The sequence below is a fragment of the Chelonoidis abingdonii genome, chromosome 13 (assembly GCF_003597395.2).
Source record: "Chelonoidis abingdonii isolate Lonesome George chromosome 13, CheloAbing_2.0, whole genome shotgun sequence".
Classification (NCBI taxonomy): Eukaryota; Metazoa; Chordata; order Testudines; family Testudinidae; genus Chelonoidis; species Chelonoidis abingdonii.
The window spans coordinates 19,200,646-19,221,985 of NC_133781.1; the positions used below are offsets into that span (position 1 = coordinate 19,200,646).

General features: G+C 46.6%; 1 protein-coding gene across 1 annotated transcript; it reads left to right on the top strand.

Moving 5' to 3' along the window:
- The first annotated feature begins 1,615 nt into the window (after positions 1-1,615).
- LOC116827513 (CMRF35-like molecule 9) lies at positions 1,616-20,374 on the top strand. The gene is made up of 7 exons (XM_032785102.2): positions 1,616-1,785; positions 6,835-7,161; positions 8,206-8,350; positions 14,173-14,282; positions 17,886-17,938; positions 18,384-18,524; positions 19,311-20,374. The coding sequence occupies exons 1-7, from the start codon at positions 1,746-1,748 to the stop codon at positions 19,461-19,463; spliced, it is 969 nt and encodes a 322-aa protein (XP_032640993.1). The 5' UTR covers positions 1,616-1,745; the 3' UTR covers positions 19,464-20,374.
- The last annotated feature ends 966 nt before the right edge of the window (positions 20,375-21,340 follow it).

Below are 21,340 nucleotides of genomic sequence, written 5' to 3' on the forward strand. Positions count from 1 at the left end.
TGTACAGCACCTAGCGCTACCGTAACACACTTAATAAATAGCAATCATGATGTACCACAAAAAAAAAAAATCATACAATCCTACTCAATTTTAACTTCTCCCTCCTCAGTAGTGCCACCTCCTCCTATTGCTTTCATCTTGATGTAGATTGATTTCCTGCCCAGAATAGTTTTCAATCTTTGTCGGTATTTATACAGCACCATGCACATCTGTGGTGTGCTATAAAAAATAAATCTCCCCGGTATTTGAATGCATCATTGATAGAGTGTTTATCTAGAAGCTATCCCATGAAAGTAAAAGTAATAAGCAATTGAATTTCACATGCACATGAAGATAATCCCATAAGAGATTATGGTCCTGGGCTGGTTAAATTGACTCTGGCGGAGCTTCACTGATTTCTGTTCTGCAGTCCTGGCTCAGTGCATCTTGTCTAAGGTGGATTTAAAAAACAAAACAAAAAAAAACAAAACAGTTTTATCCAGTGCTTTGTTTCTTATACTGTAACAGGAGACCTGATCCGGCTAATTACAGCCAGCAAAAATTCTTACAATCCAAGACTCAGATGAACACCAAGAGATTGGCAGCTGGTTTTGGGTCAGTGGCAGATCTGCCTGCCTGCCAACCATTAGACATACACTTAGTCAATGGGTTGTAAGTGTTTGAGAGAAAAATTCAGCCTGTTAAGTCTATAGTGAGGGAAGTGGTCAGTTTATTTTAGAGGTGGCAGTGACATTCCCCTTGTATTATCTAGACGAATGATCTGCTAGATCACTCCAATCCTCTGCTCTTAAAAATCTCCAGTGACATAGATTCCACAGCCTCCCTAGCAATTTCTTTCAGTGCGTAACCACCCTGACAGGAAATTTTTGCTAATGTCCAACCTAAACTGCCCTTGCTGCAATTTAAGCCCATTGCTTCTTGACCTATCCTCAGAGGTTAAGGAGAATAATTTATCTACCTCCTCCTTTAAGAACTTTTTACATACTTGAAAACTGTTACCATGTCCCCTCGCAGTCTTCTGTTTTCCAGAAGAAACAAACCCAATTTTTTCAATCTTCCCTCATAGGTCATGTTTTCTAGACCTTTAATCATTTTTGTTGCTCTGCTCTGGACTTAATCCAATTCAGCCACATCTTTCATGAAGTGTGGCACCCAGAACTGGACATGGTACTCTAACTGAGGCCTGATCAGCATGGAGTAGAGCAGAAAAATTACTTCTTGTGTCTTGCTTACAATACTCCTGCTAATACGTCCCAGAAGGATATTTGCTTTTTTTTTGCAACAGTGTTACACTGCTGACTCATATTTAGCTTGTGATCCACTATGATCTTGTTTTAGGCCTCATGATGTAAGTACCATACACAGTTACTGTTCATGCTTTTGGGGCATGATTAGACATTCCATTATGAGAACAGGATGCAGGAGTTCAAAAAACACGTCCGATTGTGAAGAAAATATAAACAGAAGTTTAAAAACAGCTGACGTGACACTCCCTCCCAAAATAACCCAACCACAAAGAAGAGTGAGCAGCATCTACTCCTCTCAGAAGAAAGCGAAGCGGTCAAAAACAGGAACTCATAAACTAAAATTAAATAAATTGTCCATAAGGGGTCATGCTTTTACTGCAGCCTATTAGAGGAAAAAGGTGGTCCTGGCTGGCTTAGGCCCACATAGAAAACTCAGCTTATTGCAGAGCACGTTACTTTCCATTTGGCTTTCTGCTGCTTGGAGAAGGAACCAGGACAATGAGAATTTTCCCTGGCTGGGGCTGGATTGTTTTCCCAGGTGAGAAGTTGTTCTTTAGAGGTCAGTGGAGTGAGGGCAAAGGCCTAAGAATCCTGCTATGGGATTTTTGTCATCAGTGTCGGTGGGAGGAGGATATTACTAGGAAGGGATTGTTGGAACCAAGGCAATGGTTTCAAACCTGCGTACCCAAATTTAAACTTGCATTTAGATGCCTAATTTTAGACACACAAGTTTGAACATTTTGGCTAAAGAATAAATTCCCAGAAGCTGTCTCCAGATAGGAACCCAAACTGCAGAACTCCATCTGGAACTGGTTTTTAATCTAAGAGCTGAAGCATTAAGGGAAAGTTTTCAATACTGCTCCAGAGACTTTGCAAATGGGACTCTGGCTGCTAAGTGATTTAATCCAAGTGCTGAAGTCTCATTGAAAGTCAACAGGACTTAGGCACCTAGTGGGCTTTGCAAAACACATATAAGCAGCCTAAGCATCTAGCCCAGGGGTCGGCAACCTTTCAGAAGTGCTGTGCCAAGTCTTCGTTTATTCACTCTGATTTAAGGTTCCGCGTGCCGGTAATACATTTTAATGTTTTTAGAAGCTCTCTTTCTATAAGTCTATAATATATAACTAAACAATTGTTGTATGTAAAGTAAATAAGGTTTTTAAAATGCTTAAGAAGCTTCATTTAAAATTAAATTAAAATGCAGAGCCCCCCGGACCGGTGACCAGGACCCGGGCAGTGTGAGTGCCACCGAAAATCAGCTCTCGTGCCGCCTTCGGCACCCGTGCCATAGGTTGCCTACCCCGACTTAGAGTCACATTAGGCACTTTTGTAAACCCCACTAGGAATCTAGCTACAGCTTTACTTGCCGAAATACCTTTGTAAAATCTGCCCTTTGATCTGCTGTAGATAAGGTAGCATTTTTGAACGTGCTCTAAGTGGTTTGGAAACATTCAGGTACCATAGAATGTTAGTACTTGCCTGTCAATGATCTTCAAATATTTCCATGCTTGCCTGCTGCTGAAAGGTCAGGAGGTTTGAACTGTAACATTAACACCTCTCCTCTACTCTAAGCTTCATGCACTTTGCTGGGCTGATAATTTATTGTTAGCAATATGACTGATGGCAGTTCTGTCCCTAATGCGTACAACCAGTGTGCATATGCACATTGGGATATACCATTAGAAAAATTACTTTGGGGGTATTAGGTTTACTCACCTGCTGATATATCTGATCATAAACAAAACGTTTGCTGCAACATGCCTGTAGTCTAGCACAATGATAAAAAGGACTGGAAAATTGTTAGGACAGAAAGGCATTTCCCTTGATTATAAATGAACATGTTCATTTCTGTGAAAGTATTTTGGTTGAGGAGTATTGCTTTTGGGTACAGCATTGGCTAGGAATTCCTGATTTGGAGATTAGCTTGGGTAACACGGTCAGCTGGGGTAGTTAGCGAGTTGTCTTCCAAACCGGTCTGTGCGGATGTTTGAGAATCCAGCCCAAGGTTATATAAAGTCACTAGTGATTTTGAGTATCTCGAAGGCCTCCCCCCGCGCAGCAATTGTGAAGCATGGGTGCTCAGCACTTCTTGAAAATTCAGAACTCTTCAAAGGGGTTGCAAATGGGGTACTCAAAAATCACGACTCTTTTGTGAGCTCTTGGCCTAACTTTAGTGAGAAGACACAGTTTTCTTGATGCTCATTGTTGGGTATCCTACAAATGTTAGGAGTATACAAGTGGATGTTTAAAAATTTTCTATATTTGTTTCTTATTCATTTTGTCTTCTTCTGTGCAACATAGATGTAACAAAGCCCTGCTGAACAGCCTGTTTCCCCTCCTTCTATCACCTGTCCTAGTGGCTGTGTATGGAATTTCCTCTCCATGCTCAGACCTATCACAGCAGTAGAAACACTTCTTCCCTTAAGGATCATATTGCTATTAGTCAGAAGTGTCCCCCTCCCCTCTCTAGGTTTCTAATACTTACTGCACAGCGAAGGAATTGAAAGGAGTTTGGTAGGTAGTTCCTGGTGATTACTTTAATGCTAGTTGCAATCTTATTAGTAATGATGTGTTAGGGTGCCTATAGCCATGAAGAGGCATCTTTATATCATCTAAATCTAAATAAATAAAATGCTAGATAATGTCGGCACATCTTACCTATATTAGGTTAAAGGACACACTGGTGTTTTTCCACTTCTGGCCATTGATTTTTTTTTTTTTTAAATAATAAAAGGTGTGGAAAAGTGGAGCCAAAGAGGCAGAATGTTTGTGTCACTATCCTAGATGAGAGTGTGTGTGGGGGGGGGGGGGGGAGATTTAACACAGCACTTTGGAACTAAGGTTATTAGTTAACTTCGGAGAAGATATTTAGGTAGGGCTGGAGGAGGAAGGTATAACCGATGATCCCATCTTCCCCACACAAGTGAGAAAAAAAAAAAACCCAAAAAAGGAAAACATTTAGTCTATTTTTGGACAGCCAAGCCACTGTTTTCTTTTGATACATGGGAATCTACACAAGATAGGAAGATACAGCTAACTAGTCCTGAACTGTCCAACTGTAAACATGCAGACAGTACTACCAGCCAGTCAGATTGTTTCCTCATCCTGATGCTATTTATAAATCTTCTCTGCTTCCAAAACCAAAAATTATTAATTATTGGGCTGCTGGATGATCGAGGTGCTAAAGAAGCACTCAGGGAAGACCAGGCCATTTGCAGAGAAGCTGAATGAATTCTTTGCAACAATCTTCACTGCAGAGGATGTGAGGGAGATTCCCACACCAGAGCCATTCTTTTTACGTGACAAATCTGAGGAACTGTCCCAGATTGAGGTATCAGTAGAGAAGGTTTTGGAAAATATTGATAAATTAAACAGTAATATGCACCTTGGACAAGATGGTATTCACCCAAGAGTTCTGAAGGAACTCAAATGTTAAATTGCAGCTAGCAACTGCGAGATGTAACCTATAGCTTAAATCAGCCTTGGTAACAGATGACTGGTAGATAGCCAATATGACACAGATTTTTAAAAAACAGGCTCCAGAGCAATCCTGGTAATTACAGGCCAATAAGCCTAAATTAAGTACCAGGCAAATTGGTTGAAACTACAGTAAAGAACAGAATTAGCCACATATGAACACAATATGGTAGGGAAGAGTCACCATAGTTTTTGTAAAGGAAAATCATCCTCTTTGAGTCAACAAGCACATGGACAAAGGTGATCTAACAGATATAGCGTACTTGGACTTTCAGAAAGCCTTTGATGAGGTCCCTCACCAAAGCCTCTTAAGCAAAGTAGGCAGTCATGGGTTAAGAGGGAAGGTCCTCTCATAGATCAGTAATTGTTAAAAGATAGGAAAAAGGATAGGAACAAACATCTTTCACAGTGAAGACAGGATCTGTACTGGGACCAGTGCTGTTCAACATCTTCAGAAGTGATCTGGAAAAAGGGGTACACGGTGAGATGGCAAAGTTTGCAGGGGATACAAAATTATTCAGGATAGTTAAGTCCAAAGCACAGTGTGAAGAACTACAAAGGGATCTCACAAAACTGGGTGGCTGGGCAACAAAATATCAGATGAAATTCAATGTTGAAAAATGCAAAGTAATTCACATTGGAAAACATAATCCCAACTATATACACAGAACAATGGGGTCTAAAATAGCTGTTACCCCTCAAGAAAGATCTTGGAGTCATTGTGATAGTTCACTGAAAACATCTGCTCAATGTGCAGCAGCAGTCAAAAAAAGAGAACAATGTTAGGAACCTTTAGGAAAGGGATAGATAATGACAATAACATAATGCCGCTCTATGAATCCATGGTGCTCTCACTCCTTCAATAACTTTTGCCAGTCTGGTGACCCCATCTCAAAACGTAAATTGGATTTGGAAAAAGGACAGAGAAGGGCAACAAAAATGATTAGGGAACAGCTTCCAGACATGGAGAAATTAAAAAGATTTTAGAAAGGAGGTGACTAAGAGGGGTGAGTATGAATAGGGATGTCTTACTTACTCCTTTATATAAACACAAGAACCTGGGATCACTTAACGAAATCAACAGATAGCACTTTTAAAACACACATAAGGAAGTACTTCTTCCCACAGTACACAGGTCAGCCTGTGGAGCTCATCCCCAGAGGATGTGTGAAGGCCAAAAATATAACTAGGATCAAAATAAGAATTAGATAAGTTCATGGAGGATAGGTCAATCAATGGCTATTAACCAAAATGGTCAGAGATGCAACCCAATTCTTTAGGTGTCCCTAAATCTCTGACTGCCAGAAGCTGGGCTGGGAGGACAGGATGGATCAGTCAAAAAATTGTCCTGTTCTCATAGACTCAGACTTTAAGGTCAGAAGAGACCATAATGATCGTATAGTCTGACCTGCACATCGCAGGCCACAGACCCTCAGCCACCCACTCCTGTAATAGACCCATAACCTCTGGCTGAGTTACTAAGTTCTCAAAATAACTGTTTAAAAATGTCCAGTGACACAGAATCCACCATTCACACTAGTTTAAACCTGCAAGTGATCCATGTGCCATGCTGCAGAGGAAGGCAAAAAAAACTCCAGGGTGTCTGCCAATCTGACCCAGGAGAAAATTCCTTCCCAATCCCAAATATGGTGGTCAGTTAAACCCTGAGCATGTGAGCAAGACCCACCAGTCAGACACCTGGGAAAGAATTGGCTGCAGTAACTCAAAGCCCTCCCAATCTAGTGTCCCATCTCCAGCCGTTGGAGATTTTTGCTAATAGCTGGTGCAGATCGGCTAGATGCTGTTATAGGCAGTCTTGTCATCCCCTCCATAAATTTATCAAGCTCAGTCTTGAAGACGGTCAGGGTTTTTGCCCGCTCTACTCTAGGAAGGCTGTTCAGAACTTCACTCCTCTGATGGTTAGAAACCTTCATCTAATTTCAAGCCTAAACTTGTTGATGGCCAGTTTATATCCATCTGTTCTGTTCATTCCCTCTGAAGCATTTGGCACTGGTCACTGTAGGAAGAAAGGATACTGAGCTAGATGGACCTTGGTCTGACCCAGTATGGCTGTTCTTATCTCCATTTCTTTCTGGATTTTTTTTTGTAGGATGTTGGGCCTTGATTGGCCCTCAAGAGGTAAGAGGTCCCCTGGATGGAGTGCTCACTGTACAGTGTTGGTATGGCAGAGGCTACGAGAATTATATTAAATACTGGTGCAGAGGAACAACTTGGACATCCTGCCTTGTCGTTGTTACAACAGGGTCAGAGGCAATGGTGAAGCACGACAGAGTCTCCATCAAAGACATTCACACTTTCTGCACATTCATAGTGACCATGAAAAACCTCACAGAGAGAGACTCCGGGACTTACTGGTGTGGGATAGACAGACTGGGATGGGATCTCATGTTCCCTGTGAAAGTGAATGTTCTTCCAGGTAAGTCCCTGCATGAGTCTTCTTTGATTTTTACTGGCTTAAGTCCGCACACAGGCTTATGCTGGAACAAGGGGTGTGAACTGTAACCAGACGTAATTATTGCAGTGCACGTTTGTATGTAAGCTAAACTGATAAAAACAATTTTAAACCTGGGGTCTAGGAGGGTCCATGCACAAAGTTGTACCAGTTTAACTAAATTGGTTTAAAGTCACGTGTAGTTAAATCAGTGCAACTCTGTTTTTTAGACCAGGCCTAAACCGAAGAGAAATGTATAAGAGACATAAACCCTCCTGCTTCAGGGCAAAAACCAACCACCAAACGAGGGGACACTCCTTTCAGCTCCCTTATGAGCAGATTATTCCCTAATTATGGGAATCTTGCCCCTTCCTCTAAAATAGTGGCCACTGTCAGAGGCACAGCGACATGGACCACTGGTTTGATCCAGTATGACAATTCCCATGTTCCAGTATAAATAAGTGCCACAGATCGCTGTAGGAGAACAAATACTGACTTGAGCTAGGATGGCCTGGGGAAGAAGAGAGGAGGCTAGAAACAGCCGGCAGATAGAGAGCCTAGTAACAAAACAGAACATTTAAGTCACACATGTGCAGCAGCAACTTGACTGTGTCCGTCCTGAGCTGGGATATTTTTGCTGAAAGTCAGACTCTCGTTACAAGTTAATTGGCGCTTTGCATGCGTCGTAGTCAGGCCGTTAATACTGTATTTGTAAGGGTATGCAACAGGGCAGCGATCACTGCACAGGAAACCAAACTTCATCTTTCTAAATCTTTAATAGCTATTTGCAGTTTCAGTCCACAAGAAATAAACCAGGAGATATAAGTAGAGCCACAGGATTAAAACCAAAGCGCCAGACGTTGCTGCTATGTAAGAGCTAGGTATTATTAATAGGAGTCATCCAGCAAATGCAGAAACAGGGTGTTCAATACCCTGAAAGCAAAGTCAGGTACATACTCAGTTAATATGAAGCCAAAATATTCTGCAAAAGTCAGAAGACTTAACGCAGCTAAGTCTGCCTGTTCACAGCTGTTCCTGCCTCGCCACCACCAGCACCAACGAGAGAGACAACAGTTCATGCTGCCTCCAGGGGCAGTCCATCTGAAAGGAAACTCATTGAAGTGGCTGAATCCACCTCCACCTCCACCGTTCACAGCAGGGACCCTCGTGCAGGGTGAGTGTCCAGGGACATTCTAGAGGGGTCACGACCAGAATGTGGGAAGTCTGACCTAGTGGTCAGAGGAGGAGCCAGGCCAGGTCTGGATACTAGGAGACCTGTATCTGAGATAGGCCAGATGGCAGACCAAGAGTAAGGTGTTACCAGGAGATCAGAGTCCAAAACAGACCAGAGGCCCAGGCTCACAGGGTGCCCCAGATCAGGATGTCAGAGTCAGGTATCATGGGCATTGACTTCTGCTCCCTCATCTGCCCCCTGCCGTGCCCCAACTCCACCCCTTCTATGAGGCCTCACCCCAATTCCAACCCCTTCCCCAAAGTCCCCACCGCAACTCCACCCCCTCTCTTCCCCTATTCTGACTCCTTCCCCAAATCTCCACTCTGGCCCCCTCCTCCGTGCCTCCTTTCCTGATCATGCCATATTCCCATTCCTCCTCTCCCCACCCCCCGGAGTGGCCTAACAGCTGTTCGACGGTGGCTGAGAAGCACTGGGAGGTAGGCAGAGGAGCAGGGATGCAGCACACTCAGGGGAGGAGGCAGAGAAGGAGGTGGGGTGGTGGGAGGGGAGCTTGGCTGCTGGTGGGTGCAGAGCACCCACTAATTTTTCCCCATGGGTGCTCCAGCCCTGGAGCACCCACGGAGTCGGTGCCTATGTCAGGTACCAGGAGCTGGCAGCCCAGGGGAGGCAGACCTAAGCATGGAAAAACCCAGTTGCACAGACCATTTCCTGTACCTCTGCACAGTTTAAATAGAAGTAGGGAACCAGTCAGGACCCTTTGGGTTTTCTCACTCAGATCCCCAGACTGGAGTCTTCGGTCAAAGTTCAGGTTTGCGTTCTGGTGGCACGCTGGAACATATCAGCTGTTAAGACCCACAGCTCCTGACAAAAAGGCACTGTGGGGAAGCCTGTTTCATGGAGCGTTCTGGCACAACCGGGGCTTCTATGCTGCCCTTGGAGGGCAGACACTCCCTTCAGAGGACACCTATAGTGCTGGAGGTTTAGAGACAAGCTCAACTCCAATAGCATCTGTCTACACTGGCAAGCTTCTGCGCAGTAAAGCAGCTTTCTGTGCTGTAACTCCTGAGGTGTATACACTGCCAAGCCACTTAGTGAACAGAAACTGAACTCTACTGCCCTGCTTTCAGGAGACTAACCATGAGTCTCACCCCTTAAATTCCTTGGGAATTTTGCAAGTCCTTTTCTTGTTTGCTCGGTGATGCATACAGTGGTCTCAGCGCATCTTTCCAGGTGACCATGCCTGCTCCATGCACCAGGAGATCCCCCACCTGGAGCAATGCCAAGCTGCTGGTCCTCATCAGTATTTGTGAAGAAGAGGTTGTCCACTCCCAGCTGCGCTCCAGCTGTAGGAATTATGATCCCTGTGGACAGATTTCACAATGCATGACAGAAAGGAGCCATGACCAGAACACACTACAGTGCGGGGTCAAAGTGAAGGAGTTGCTGAATGCCTATCACAAGGCGCAGGAGGCAAACCTCTGCTCTGGCACTACACCCACGAACTGCCAGTTCTACAAAGAGCTGGACGCGATACTCGGTGGCGACCTCACCTCCACTGTGAAGGCCGCTGTGGATACTTTGGTGGCTCGCGTGCCAGTCAAGAGTGGACTGAGACAGGAGGAGGAAATCTTGGATGAGGATGTGGAGAGGGACCCAGAGGCAGAGAATGACTCAGAGGTCAAAGATGCATGCAGCCAGGAGCTCTTCTCTACCCCAGAAGAGACTAGCCAGTCACAGCAGTCGGAGCTTGGTGAAGTGCAAACAGGAAAGGAGGCCCCTGGTAAGTAGCTTTGATTTTGGGAATTGCTGAAGCAAGTTGTTGGGGGCAGGAGGGCTGCAGAAATCAGGCTTGTGTCTGTATGATGCACGTGCCACCACATGCATAGTCTGAGCGGCGCAACAGGCTGTTGATTGACTCCCACACTTCACGGGAATCTGGCTCAGAGATCTCCAGGAAACTCTCATGGAGATACTGGGCAATCCACTGCCGCAGGTTCTTTGCAGAGCTGCTTTGTCTCTTGCCCCATTAAGGGTAACTTTCCCATACCACTCTGTCGTCACTGTGGGGAGGGGCAGAGACCATTGCTGCACACAGGCAAGCTGCATAAGGGCCAGGGCGGAAGCCGCAGTCTTGGAGAAGACCCTCCCTTGACTCCTTGCTCACCTTCAGCAGTGAGATGCCTTCCAGATGAACCCAGCCTGTGGAAAATGTGGGGACAGAAACGGTTATAAGGCCCCCCCTACAGTGCTGGCTCTCCCCCAGAGCCACATGGCCAGTGTACAGTACAGTCCTGGAACACGGATTTCCCCTGCCCCTGTGGTTACTCACCATTGTGGGGGTCTTGTGGCTCATGTGTGCTTGCCTGGGATCAAGCAGTTAGTGACAGGTATGGGAGCAGTGGCTGTGTTTTAAATCACTGAATCAGTGTCTTGTAACCAATACTGCTTCTGTAAAATGTTGCATTTTGACTTCACAGCCACAGAGATGACCTTGGGAGCCCAGAATTAGAAAGCGCAGAATTAGAAAGCAGCCAAGATGAACTAAAGAGGACTTTCTGCTTGATGCCATGATGCACTCTGTGGCCGAAAACCAAGAATTGAAGGAGTGTCAGGACAGCAAGAAGAGGGACTGAAAGGGGAACATGGTGTGCCAGAACGAAGCCATGGAGTGTTATGGAGTGCCAGGTGGACACACTCCAGGCGCTACTACACCTGCAAACCAAGCAGCTCCATGCCCACCCTCCCCTGCATCCGCTGTCGCAAAACTCTTTCCCACGCGCCCCCACAGACACTGCCAACACACTGTTATCAACCTCCTGGCTCCAGTCTGTACCCGTTGCATTCCACTCCCACCCTGTCACAGTCCAGCCCTGCGGACCCCCAGTACCCACTGCACTCAACACCCGTCCCTCTAAAGTTTAGCCCTGCTGAAGAACAGTACCCGCTGCACTGTAATCCAAAGGACAAGGTTGCATGTGATACTTGGACATACACAAATCTTTACCTGTCCCTGGACCCCACCTCCTCCTTGGGCCCTCCCTTCCCTCATCCCCCTCAGTGCTGAGGTGGGTATTTTGTCTCTCTCCCCCGGTGGTTGTTTTTTTAATAAAAGAATTGTGTTGGTTTGAAAGCAATCTTTATTCCATTCATTGAAAGCAAACAGAGCCCTGCAAAGCAACAGGCAATTTTCTTAAACTTTCACAGTGCATCGTCTGCACCAATCACAATCACCTCCTAGCATTACAAACACTGTACTCTCAAGCATAGCAACAAATATTAGTGGCTTTCAGCTTCAAATTGCTGCCTCAAGGCATCCCTACTGCCCCATGCTGCACCCCTCTAATAGCCCTGGTCTCTGCCTGTCCAAATTCAGCCTCCAGGTGCTGAGCCATAGTGGTCCAGTCCAGAGTGAAGCTTTTACCCTTCCCATCACAAATATTACGGAGTATACAGCATGCGGCTATAAACATAGAAATAGTCATCAGCCAGGTCCATATAGGTAGCGCCAGCAGGCCTTTAAATGGCCAAAATCACAGTCAAAAGTCATTCTGCACTTGCTCAGCCTGTTGTCAAGGATCCCCATGTATGGCTTCAAAAGCCACAGCATTAAGGGGTAGGCAGGGTCTCCCAGGATCACAATAGGCATTTTGACTTCCCCTACAGTGATCTTCTGGTCTGGGAAGAAAGTCCCTGCTTGCAGCTTCTTGAACAGGCCACTGTTCCGAAAGATGCGTGTGTCATGCACCTTTCCAGACCAGCCTGCATTTATGTCTGAAATGCCCACTGTGATCCACAAGCGCCTGGCAAACCACAGAGAAACACCCTTTCTGATTAAAGTACTTGGTGGCTAGATGGTCTGGTGCCAGAATTGGAATATGGGTGCAATCTATCACCCCTCTGCAGTTAGGGAAGCCCATTTGTGCAAAGCTATCCACAAGGTCACACACGTTGCCCAGAGTCATGGTCTTTCAGACCAGGATGCGATTAATTGCCCCGCACACTTCCGTCAACACGAGTCCACCAGTCAACTTTCCCACTCCAAACTGGTTAGCAACCGATGGGTGGCAGTCTGGAGTAGCCAGCTTCCACAGTGCAATTGCCATGTGCTTCTCCAACAGCAGGTCAGCTCTCATTCTCGTGTCCTTGTGCCACAGGGATGGGGCAAGTTCATCACCCGGTCCCATGAACGGTTTCCTCATCTGAAAGTTCTTCAGCCACTGCTCATGATCCCAGACATACATCATGATGTGATCCCACCACTCAGTGCTTGTTTCCAAGCACAAAAGCAGTGTTCGACTGTGGTCAGCACCTCCGTGAATTCCACAAGCAATCTCATGTCATAGCTACTACCCATGGTGAGATCAATGTTGAACTCCTCCTGCCTTTGTAGTTTAAAGAATACTCCATTGCCACTCATGATGTGTTAGTGAGAGCGAGTAGCATATTGGTCAACAGTGCGGGATCCATTCCTGCAGCTTGGAAAGACAGACCGCGCAGTGCACAAACCATTGAAAGATGGCACCAAATGTGGATGGAAGCACAGGGATTGCTGGGATGCGAAGCAATGCATCATGGGGCATTGGGACAGGACCCAGGATGCCCCTTGACCCGCTCTGCCTTCCCACAACTCTTAGCGGCAGAAAAGGAAGAGATGCTCTGTGGGATAGCTGCCCAGAGTGCACTGCTCCAAATACCAATGCAAGTGCCGCAAGTGCGAGCGCACTATTGCGCCGGTAGCTGACAGTGTGAACACACAACAGCAGTTTCCCTTCAGTGCTCTCTGAGCAGCGCTGTAACTGCCGGTGATGTAACTCTGCCAGTTACTCTGAGTCTAGGACAAACACTATCTAGGGTCTGCCAGAAGGCAGCACCAAACACGATTGGAGGCACATGAACTCACATCTTTGGGCTGAAGCAGCGGCATTGAAGTCAGGACTAGATTAAAGGAATTGGGGCCTCAGTGACTTCACAACACAGGATCCCATAGCTGCCTGCCCCCTCCCAGCCCATCCCTGAACCACCTCCACCTGAAGGCTGGAGCAGCAGGGAAAGTGGCATAGGACTCCACTTATCCCCTCCCCTTGGGAGGATCAAAGTTGCATGAGAAATCACCTTTCCCCCCAGGTAGGCAAGAGGGGCAGCATCCCAGCAACCAGGCTGTAACTGCTCAGGAGGGACTCACTGCACGCCTCTCCTGCAGCACACAAAGCTCTCTGCTAGGGGGCATGCAGTAGGCAGGGCCCTGCCCAACACTGGCTCTTGAAGTGAGCTTTTCATTGAGATGCCTGGGGCAGTTCAGATCTATTTTCACTGCCACACCCAGGTCACATCAGCAAGCCTTTCCTGGCAACCACGAGGGCTGGAGACTTTAAAAAATGAAAGCTGAAACTCTGCCCTCATCACAGGACTCCAGGGGCTGAGGCCACAGGTAATCGCACCCAGAGGTTTTCTAGACATGAGACAAAGCACACATATCACTAGCTGCCAGTTCCCATTTGAACCCAGCTTTGCCTCGCTGAGCATTAGGAAATTAACTGGCTGTGGAAGTCAAGGGACTAGCGCTTAGACTGTACAGCGGGGAGTTAGGAGAGACACATGCTGTTACCAGCCCTTCCACTGTCTCACTGTACCACATTGGAGAGAGTCACTAAACTTCCATGCCTCAGTTTCTCTCTCTGCAAAATGGGGGTAATATTCACACATCTCAGTCAAAGGCAACAAACTCTTTGATTAAAATTCTGCCTAAACAAAGTGCAAGTATCAAGCAAGGTAGAAACAGACTCTTTTCCTCTTGCTTTTAGTACAACAGACCCAGTCCTCCATATCCTGACACCATGCATCCTGCTGGCTCTACTTCTGATTCTGTTCATGGTTGTACTGTTTAGAAGGATGTCGCAGAGGAGAAACAAAGGTAAAAAAAAAAAAGCACTTTCCCAAGTAATGAGCCATTTTAATCTTCGCTCAGTGCAACCTGCATGTTCAGTTTCATTTCTCTGACCCGCAGTGCTCCTTCCACGAAATGTAACTGCAGAGAAACTGTCTCCAAATATATCACAAGCATCTAGCCACAGTCACTCCCACCCCAGCAACTCCTCACACGTGTGAAAATTGGAAGGCAGCAGATCTTGACAGGATCAAACCCCAAGAACCCCCAATCCCAGTCTTAGCATAGGCACCTACCACAGGCTAATTGGATGGGTGGGCATGTTTATTTCTAAGAAGCCTGCAATTTTTTTAAGTGCATACGTTCCATTACAAATCAAAAGAAAACAATTGAGAAACACAGCAGTAGGGGGTCTTTCACTAACCTGATGGGGAATCTCCAGTTCTTTGCCAGTGGCTGCTACAAAGGCTTTCTGCCCCTCCAAAGCCCCAAGCTGGCTTGGGTTTTGCACTCTGGGAATTGCTGAACTTCTGACTTTATTAGCCACAGCTGGGCTACTCAGATTCTGATAGCCAGAACCAAAGGCCAGGTCTACACTGCGACTTTAAATCAGTTTAATGGCCGATATACCGATTTAACGCTATATCCGTTCACACGACGTCGTCATTAATATCGAGTTAAACGGCTCCTTAAATCGATTTTGGAATTCCTCCCAAACGAGAGGAGTAGCGCTAAATTCGATAGTGATAACTCGGATTAGGGTTCATGTGGACGGAAATCGACGTTATTGGCCTCCGGGCGGCATCCCAGAGTGCAGCACTGACCGCTCTGGACAGCAATCTGAACTCGGATGCAGCGGGCAGGTAAACAGGAAAAGCCCCGCGAACTTTTGAATTACATTTCCTGCTTGCCCAGCGTGGAGCTCTGATCAGCACGGCTGGCGATGCAGTCTGAAATCGAAAAAGAGCTCCAGCATAGACCGTACGGGAGATACTAGGTCTGATCGCTGTATGGGGAGACAAATCTGTTGTATCCAGCTCCGTTACAGAACACGAAATGCCAAAGCGTTTGAATAAAAAACTCCAGGATACACAGCGCTGCGTGACAAGCGTAACGGGAAGCCAGAGACTCAAATGGACGCTCATGAAGGGAGGGAGGGGGTACTGAGGACTCCAGCTATCCCACAGTCCACAGCAGTCTCTGAAAATTATTTGCATTCTTGGCTGAGCTCCCAATGTCTGTAGGTTCAAACACAGTGTCTGGCGTGGTTCAGGGAACAGCTCCTCAGTTTATTTCCCCCCACCACCACGTGAAAAAAAAAAGGGAAAGATTGCTGTGCTATGGCGTTTGCTCAATGCACTCCGCGAAAAAGGCGCCAAAGGGTTGTCTGCTGCCTTCACAAAGGGAGGGGTGAGGCTGTACCCAGCACCACCCGGGGCAGTGTTTTCTGCCCCATCAGGCACTGTGCTCTCAACACGGAAGTGGGAACTATGGGATAGCTGAGGAACAGCTACCCACAGTGCACCGCTCCTGAAATCGATGGTAGCTTTGGACCATGGACGCAAACAATCGATTTCGGGATCCCACTGTGGACGCGCTAAACCGATTTTATTAGATCTGTTTTGTAATATCGGTTTAAGCTAATTCGAAATAATCGTGCAGTGTAGACGTACCCAAAGAGACCAATTCCTTCCTTCTTGGAACAACCTCTGTAAGACCTCCTTGTACTGAGTAACACTGATCTTTCCTCTTAGCTTCAGTGACCTGCAGCTAGGCTTTAATGAGCCTCATATATGGGGGTAAAACCCTGGAGTTCTCTTTTACTAGCTCTGGCACACGGTAAGAAAGAACCCTGCAGCTGTTTAGAAAGCAAAAGGAAAGTTAATGATTTTCCCCACCCTGCCTGTATCACACACACAAAGCAGAAGAGCCAGGGGTTGTCTACATGAGAAAGCTGCACCAGTTTAACTTCGCTTTCTCCCGGCAGGAAATGTCTTGTGTCCACACACAAATGGTCTTATATCAGTTTATCCTGCACCTTCTTTCAAAAAATTAAATCTCTATGGAAGCAACTTAACTATTTTGGTGGAGGTTATATCAGGGCATCCCCATTCCACTGTACCCACAGCCATGGCATTCGCCCTCCGACTTCTATCCCATGGGGTGTCATTCACAACCAAAGTGACTTACCTGGTTACCTGTTTGCACTCCATTACCCTGGAGCCACATTAACCACATGACCCTGCTGGGTTTAAATGCTGCTGGCACATGCCCAAGATCTTCTATTTGCACCTCCAGAGCCGCCCAGAGGGGCGGGCAAGTGGGGCAATTTGCCCCAGACCCCAGGCCCAGCAGGGGCCCTCATGAGAGTTTTTCGGGGCCCCTGGAGCGGGGTTCTTCACTCACTCCAGGGGCCCCGGAAAACTCCCACGGAGCCCGGGCCCTGGAGCTTCTTTCTCTCCCAGGCGGAAGGACCCCCTGCCACCGAGTTACCGCCAAAGCGGGACCCGTCGCCAAAGTGCAGCCGGGTCTTCGGCAGTAATTCGGCGGTGGGGGGTCCTTCCGTTCCGGGACCTGCCGCTGAAGTGCCCTGAAGACCCGGCGGCGCTTTGGTGGTGGGTCCCGCTTCGGCGGTAATTCGGCGGCAGGGGGCTCCCGCCACGTGTCTTTGGGGCACTTGATGGTGGGTCCCGGAGCAGAAGGACCCCCGCCACCGAATTACCACAGAAGCAGGGTCCCCCACCACCGATGACCCCAGGCCCTGGAATCCTCTGGGCAGCCCTGGCATCTCACACTAGTTACAAGTACGCAGAGCCTGAGGCCACCTTGTCCCAATGTCTCTCTGCATTGCTGGTGGCAGCCGACTCTCCTTTGGCAGCACCGCTGGCTCCCAAGACATGCTCCCAAAGCGGGGCATAATGATCCCACCATGCAAAGCTGAGGCCACTCGGACCAGTGTTAAACTCTCTGGCAAGTTTCTGCAGCGCTTAACTATGGGAAGTCCTCCCTGGGTAGTGTTGCCTGGCTCTGTCCTCTCCTTGGCAAACATACCCGCAGACTCCTAACTTCTTGGTAGCAGGAAAGGGGCTGAGCTATGGAAGAAGGGCAAACATGCTGTAGTGTCAATGTTACCCCTTTCCACGTGCAGTGAAAAGCAGAGTGGATCTGGGGATCCACAGACTTAGAACCACTTCTGTACTGGGATGTTCACCTGGTTTATTTAGGCGAATGGTTCTCAATGTGCGGCCTGCAGGCTGCTTGCAGCCCAATCAGTACAGCGCTGCGGCTCATGTGACACCCTCAGGGTCATCCAGGTAGTATTGGATGCAGCCCACAATGGTAAATAGGTTGAAAACCACTGGCCTGAGTCCATGTTAGCACCACCGGGTCACCCAAGTTCAGTGGGTTACATAGATACCCAGACAGTCCATTGTTTACCAAACTCATTCTCAAAAAGCCCTTAGATGATAAAAATTGCTAAGTGTTACGCCTTTTCCAAGGAGACCTTCATTTACCTGGCACTGCATCGAGGTGCTCAGCTATTGGTGTGCCGAGGGCCGTAGAAACACCTAGACCTACCTAAAAATAGCTTGGCTTCCTTTGATGCACTTCTCTTTCTGGTTCTTTCAGCCCTTGAGGGAGCAACTGGACAAAGGGAAAAGAACTTCCATCCCTATCGGCTGGTAAGACAGACCCGAGGCAGATGCCTGAGTTTAGAATATTTCACACATTGCTCAAAAGTTGAGAAAGGCAGTGTTCCAAGGATCGGTCACCTAGTGCTGAATATCAGCCCTCGAAAGGGGGCATCTGTCTCCCCTGTGCTGAAGTAACTGCAGATGTAACCCACACTAGCACAACGTGTGACTTTCTCCCTCTCTAGTGGCTGGTCCACATAAAAGAGTTTACTACAACTACCACTTAGCAGAGTTAAGTGGTGGTGTTTAATGCTGAGAGTGTCAAATTTAAGTCCCACTGACGACTCTGTTTAGGGATCGTTATTCAAACACATTCAGCAAAGGTGCAGAGGAGAAACTGATCCCTGGCTTCTCTAGTCCTATAGTGTGGCACTTTGGGAAGAAGGGACTCAGAGTTTCTTCTTGTTCTGAACACCTCACGTGCCTGTTTCAGGTACCTGGAAACACCCCGTCGTCCTTCCTTACCAGTGATCCTGCAGCCTCTTGTAAGGCAGCCATCTGCATGCCCATAGAGGAGACACCCGACTCAGCAGCTGATGAGGATCTCTATGAAAATGCCATCCATGAGACGCAGGTAGGAAGAAAGCCCAATGGTTACCACTGTTAGCTGAGTGCTGCTGGAGAGTGTAAGTCACCAGCATGAGAATTCTTCATGAGACCAGAGCAGGGGATAAGGCTGGTCAGATATTTTCCATCACCATTTTTCCAATGGAAAATTGGATTTTCAACAAAAGAATTCATAGCATCTGACCTCCTCACAAAGTTTTGATTTTTCATCAGAAAACCAAATATCCAAAAACTGAAACATTTTGCAGTTTGGGACAGTTTTCAACTGGAATTGTTTTTGGTTTTTGTAGCTGAAAACAAAAGAAAATTGGTTTGGGGTTATTTGATATTTTTGATGACAAGTCCAAGTTTTCCATGGAAATGCCCAAAATACTTGAGTTTGTCCTAATTTTCCATGGAAAAGAGACATTTTCCCACTAGCTGATGGAGTAATTAAGTAATGAAGAGAATCTGTGGGCAAATTCTTTGCTCTGGCCCTTCCTGCACCAATGTTCCCTCTAATTTATGACAGGTTGTGTGCGCAAAAAATTTCTTCTGTGAAAACTTGTGTGTGCGGTGTTTCACCATGTGCGTGGTGTTTAGGATCTGTGTGCACATGCGCAGAACTTAGAGAGAACAATGTCCTGCACAGAGCCTTTTCCTCTGTCTTAAAAATCACTAATGTCATCTAGTTGCAACAGCTAATGAACTCTACAGGAAAGTGCAACAGAATCAGTTGAGGTCATTTTTCGCTGGTGCCTGGAGTCGCTCCAAAATAATCTGCGTCCACTGATTCATGGTGCTTTTGTTTCAGGCTTCAAGATCGACAAAAGAGGTTGTTCCTGGCACAGTGAAATGTACAGCCTCACATCAGCAGGCCATTTATGCCAATCTGAATCCAAACACACGCAGTAGGACATCCCCCTCTCGTCATCAAGGAAAGCCTGGGAAAAAAAATACTGGATGAAGCTCAATGCTCTTGGAACATTCCCCCTCCTACCGTTGGAATTTTTAGCAGCTTGTTCTCATTTCCCTGCAGTTACATAGAAGCTTTCAGGTTCCTGTTCCTCCATTATTCTTCTTGTGCCAGGTCCCCCTGTACTGAGATGTAGTGTTGCTGCTGATTGCGTCCCATTGCCAGCGAGACTGTTTCACAGATTTACTTACCACTCAGTGCTTCTCGTTCTTCACATCATGTGGAAACAGAACATATTCCTGGTGGCTTTACCTTCTGGATGACTGGGAGCATTTCTAGAAGGACTTTGTATGGGTCTGCAGGTTTGGCCCACTCCCCTCTGTCTGCCAGAATTTCCTGCTTTAAAGTTAGACAATTGCTAATAAAAAGCTCTGTCATAAGGTATAATTCCCAAATCTGAACCTTAGCGTCCAAAATTTGGGTACCTGCATGAAACCTCTAAGCTTAATTACCAGCTTAGATCTTGTAGTGCTGCCACCAACCAGGAATTCCAGTGCCTGGTACACTCTGGTCTCACCAAAACCTTCCCTGGGGACCCCAAGACTCAGATGCCTTGAGTCTCACAACAAAGGGAAATAACCCACTTCCCTTCCCCCCTCTTTACCTCCTCCCAGGCTTCCCCTCCCTGGGTTACCCTGGAAGATTACTGTACTTAAACTCCTTGAATTACAAAACAGAGAGGACAATTCACCTTCCCCCCTCCTTCTTTTTCCCCCTCCCAGTCTTTCCCTGAGAGAGACAGTAATCCTGGCACAGAGATTCCTATCCCCTTGAGCCTCAACTAGAAAAGAAAATCAAACAGGTCTTGAAAAGAAAGCTTTTAATAAAAAGAAAGAAAAGACATAAAAATCGTCTCTGTAATCAAGATGAAAATATTACAGGGTCTGTTAACTTATAAAAAATGAATAAACAGCCTTATTCAGAAAAATACAATTTAAACATTTCCAGCAAACTACACACTTGCAAATACAGAAAACAATGTAAAAACCTATATTGTTTTTCTATCTGTACTTACAACTTGGAAACAGAAGATTAGAGAGCCTGGAGATAGTGTGATCACCCTCAGAGCCTAGAGAGCACACAGACACAGAACAAAGGACCCACACCCAAAACTTCCCTCCCTTGAGATTTGAAAGTATCTTGTTTCCTGATTGGTCCTCTGGTCAGGTGTTGTTTGTTAACCCTTTACAGGTGAAAGAGACATTAACCCTTAGCTATCTGTTTATGACAAGCTCTTTTCTCTCTTCTGGACTGCGGTTCTTGGAATGACTCAATAAGAGGGTGTCAGATCCAAGTGTGTTTTGGTGGGATGCGTTTGATCTCATATACTGAGCTCTATATATTTCTCTCTGTCTACATAGTTGCCAGCTCTATACCATCTATTTCTGTTCTCTGGTCCTCTTGAAAACTCCAGTCTTGCTTTGCATTGTCTGCACTGGGATCTGGATGAACATACATTAGAAGCAGAGATCAGGGGAGATGCAGCCAACAGACGTGGCGAGAACTGCTGCCACTTTTACACCACGGGCTTGACCCCTTCCAGTTGACAACTTTCAGTCCAGCATTACTCACTAGCCCTCCATATGTGATGTATAAAATGGCTGCTCTATTAGACAGGCTCTAGTTCAATCACTGGTGCAGGAATTACTGTGTGAAGAGAGATGGCCTGAGCTAGGCAGGAGGTCAGACTAGATGCAAGAGGGTCAGCTTGGACTGGGCTGGCATGAAGTGCTTCAGGCTTCAGTTTCCCCTCCGGGTCAATGGTCCTTCACAGAGGCCTACAAGCCTGTGATGCTATTGACCTTCCGGTCCAAAGCTCAACTCCTCCCGTTCTAGGGATCTGTCCCAGTCCAATGGAAAAATCCAAA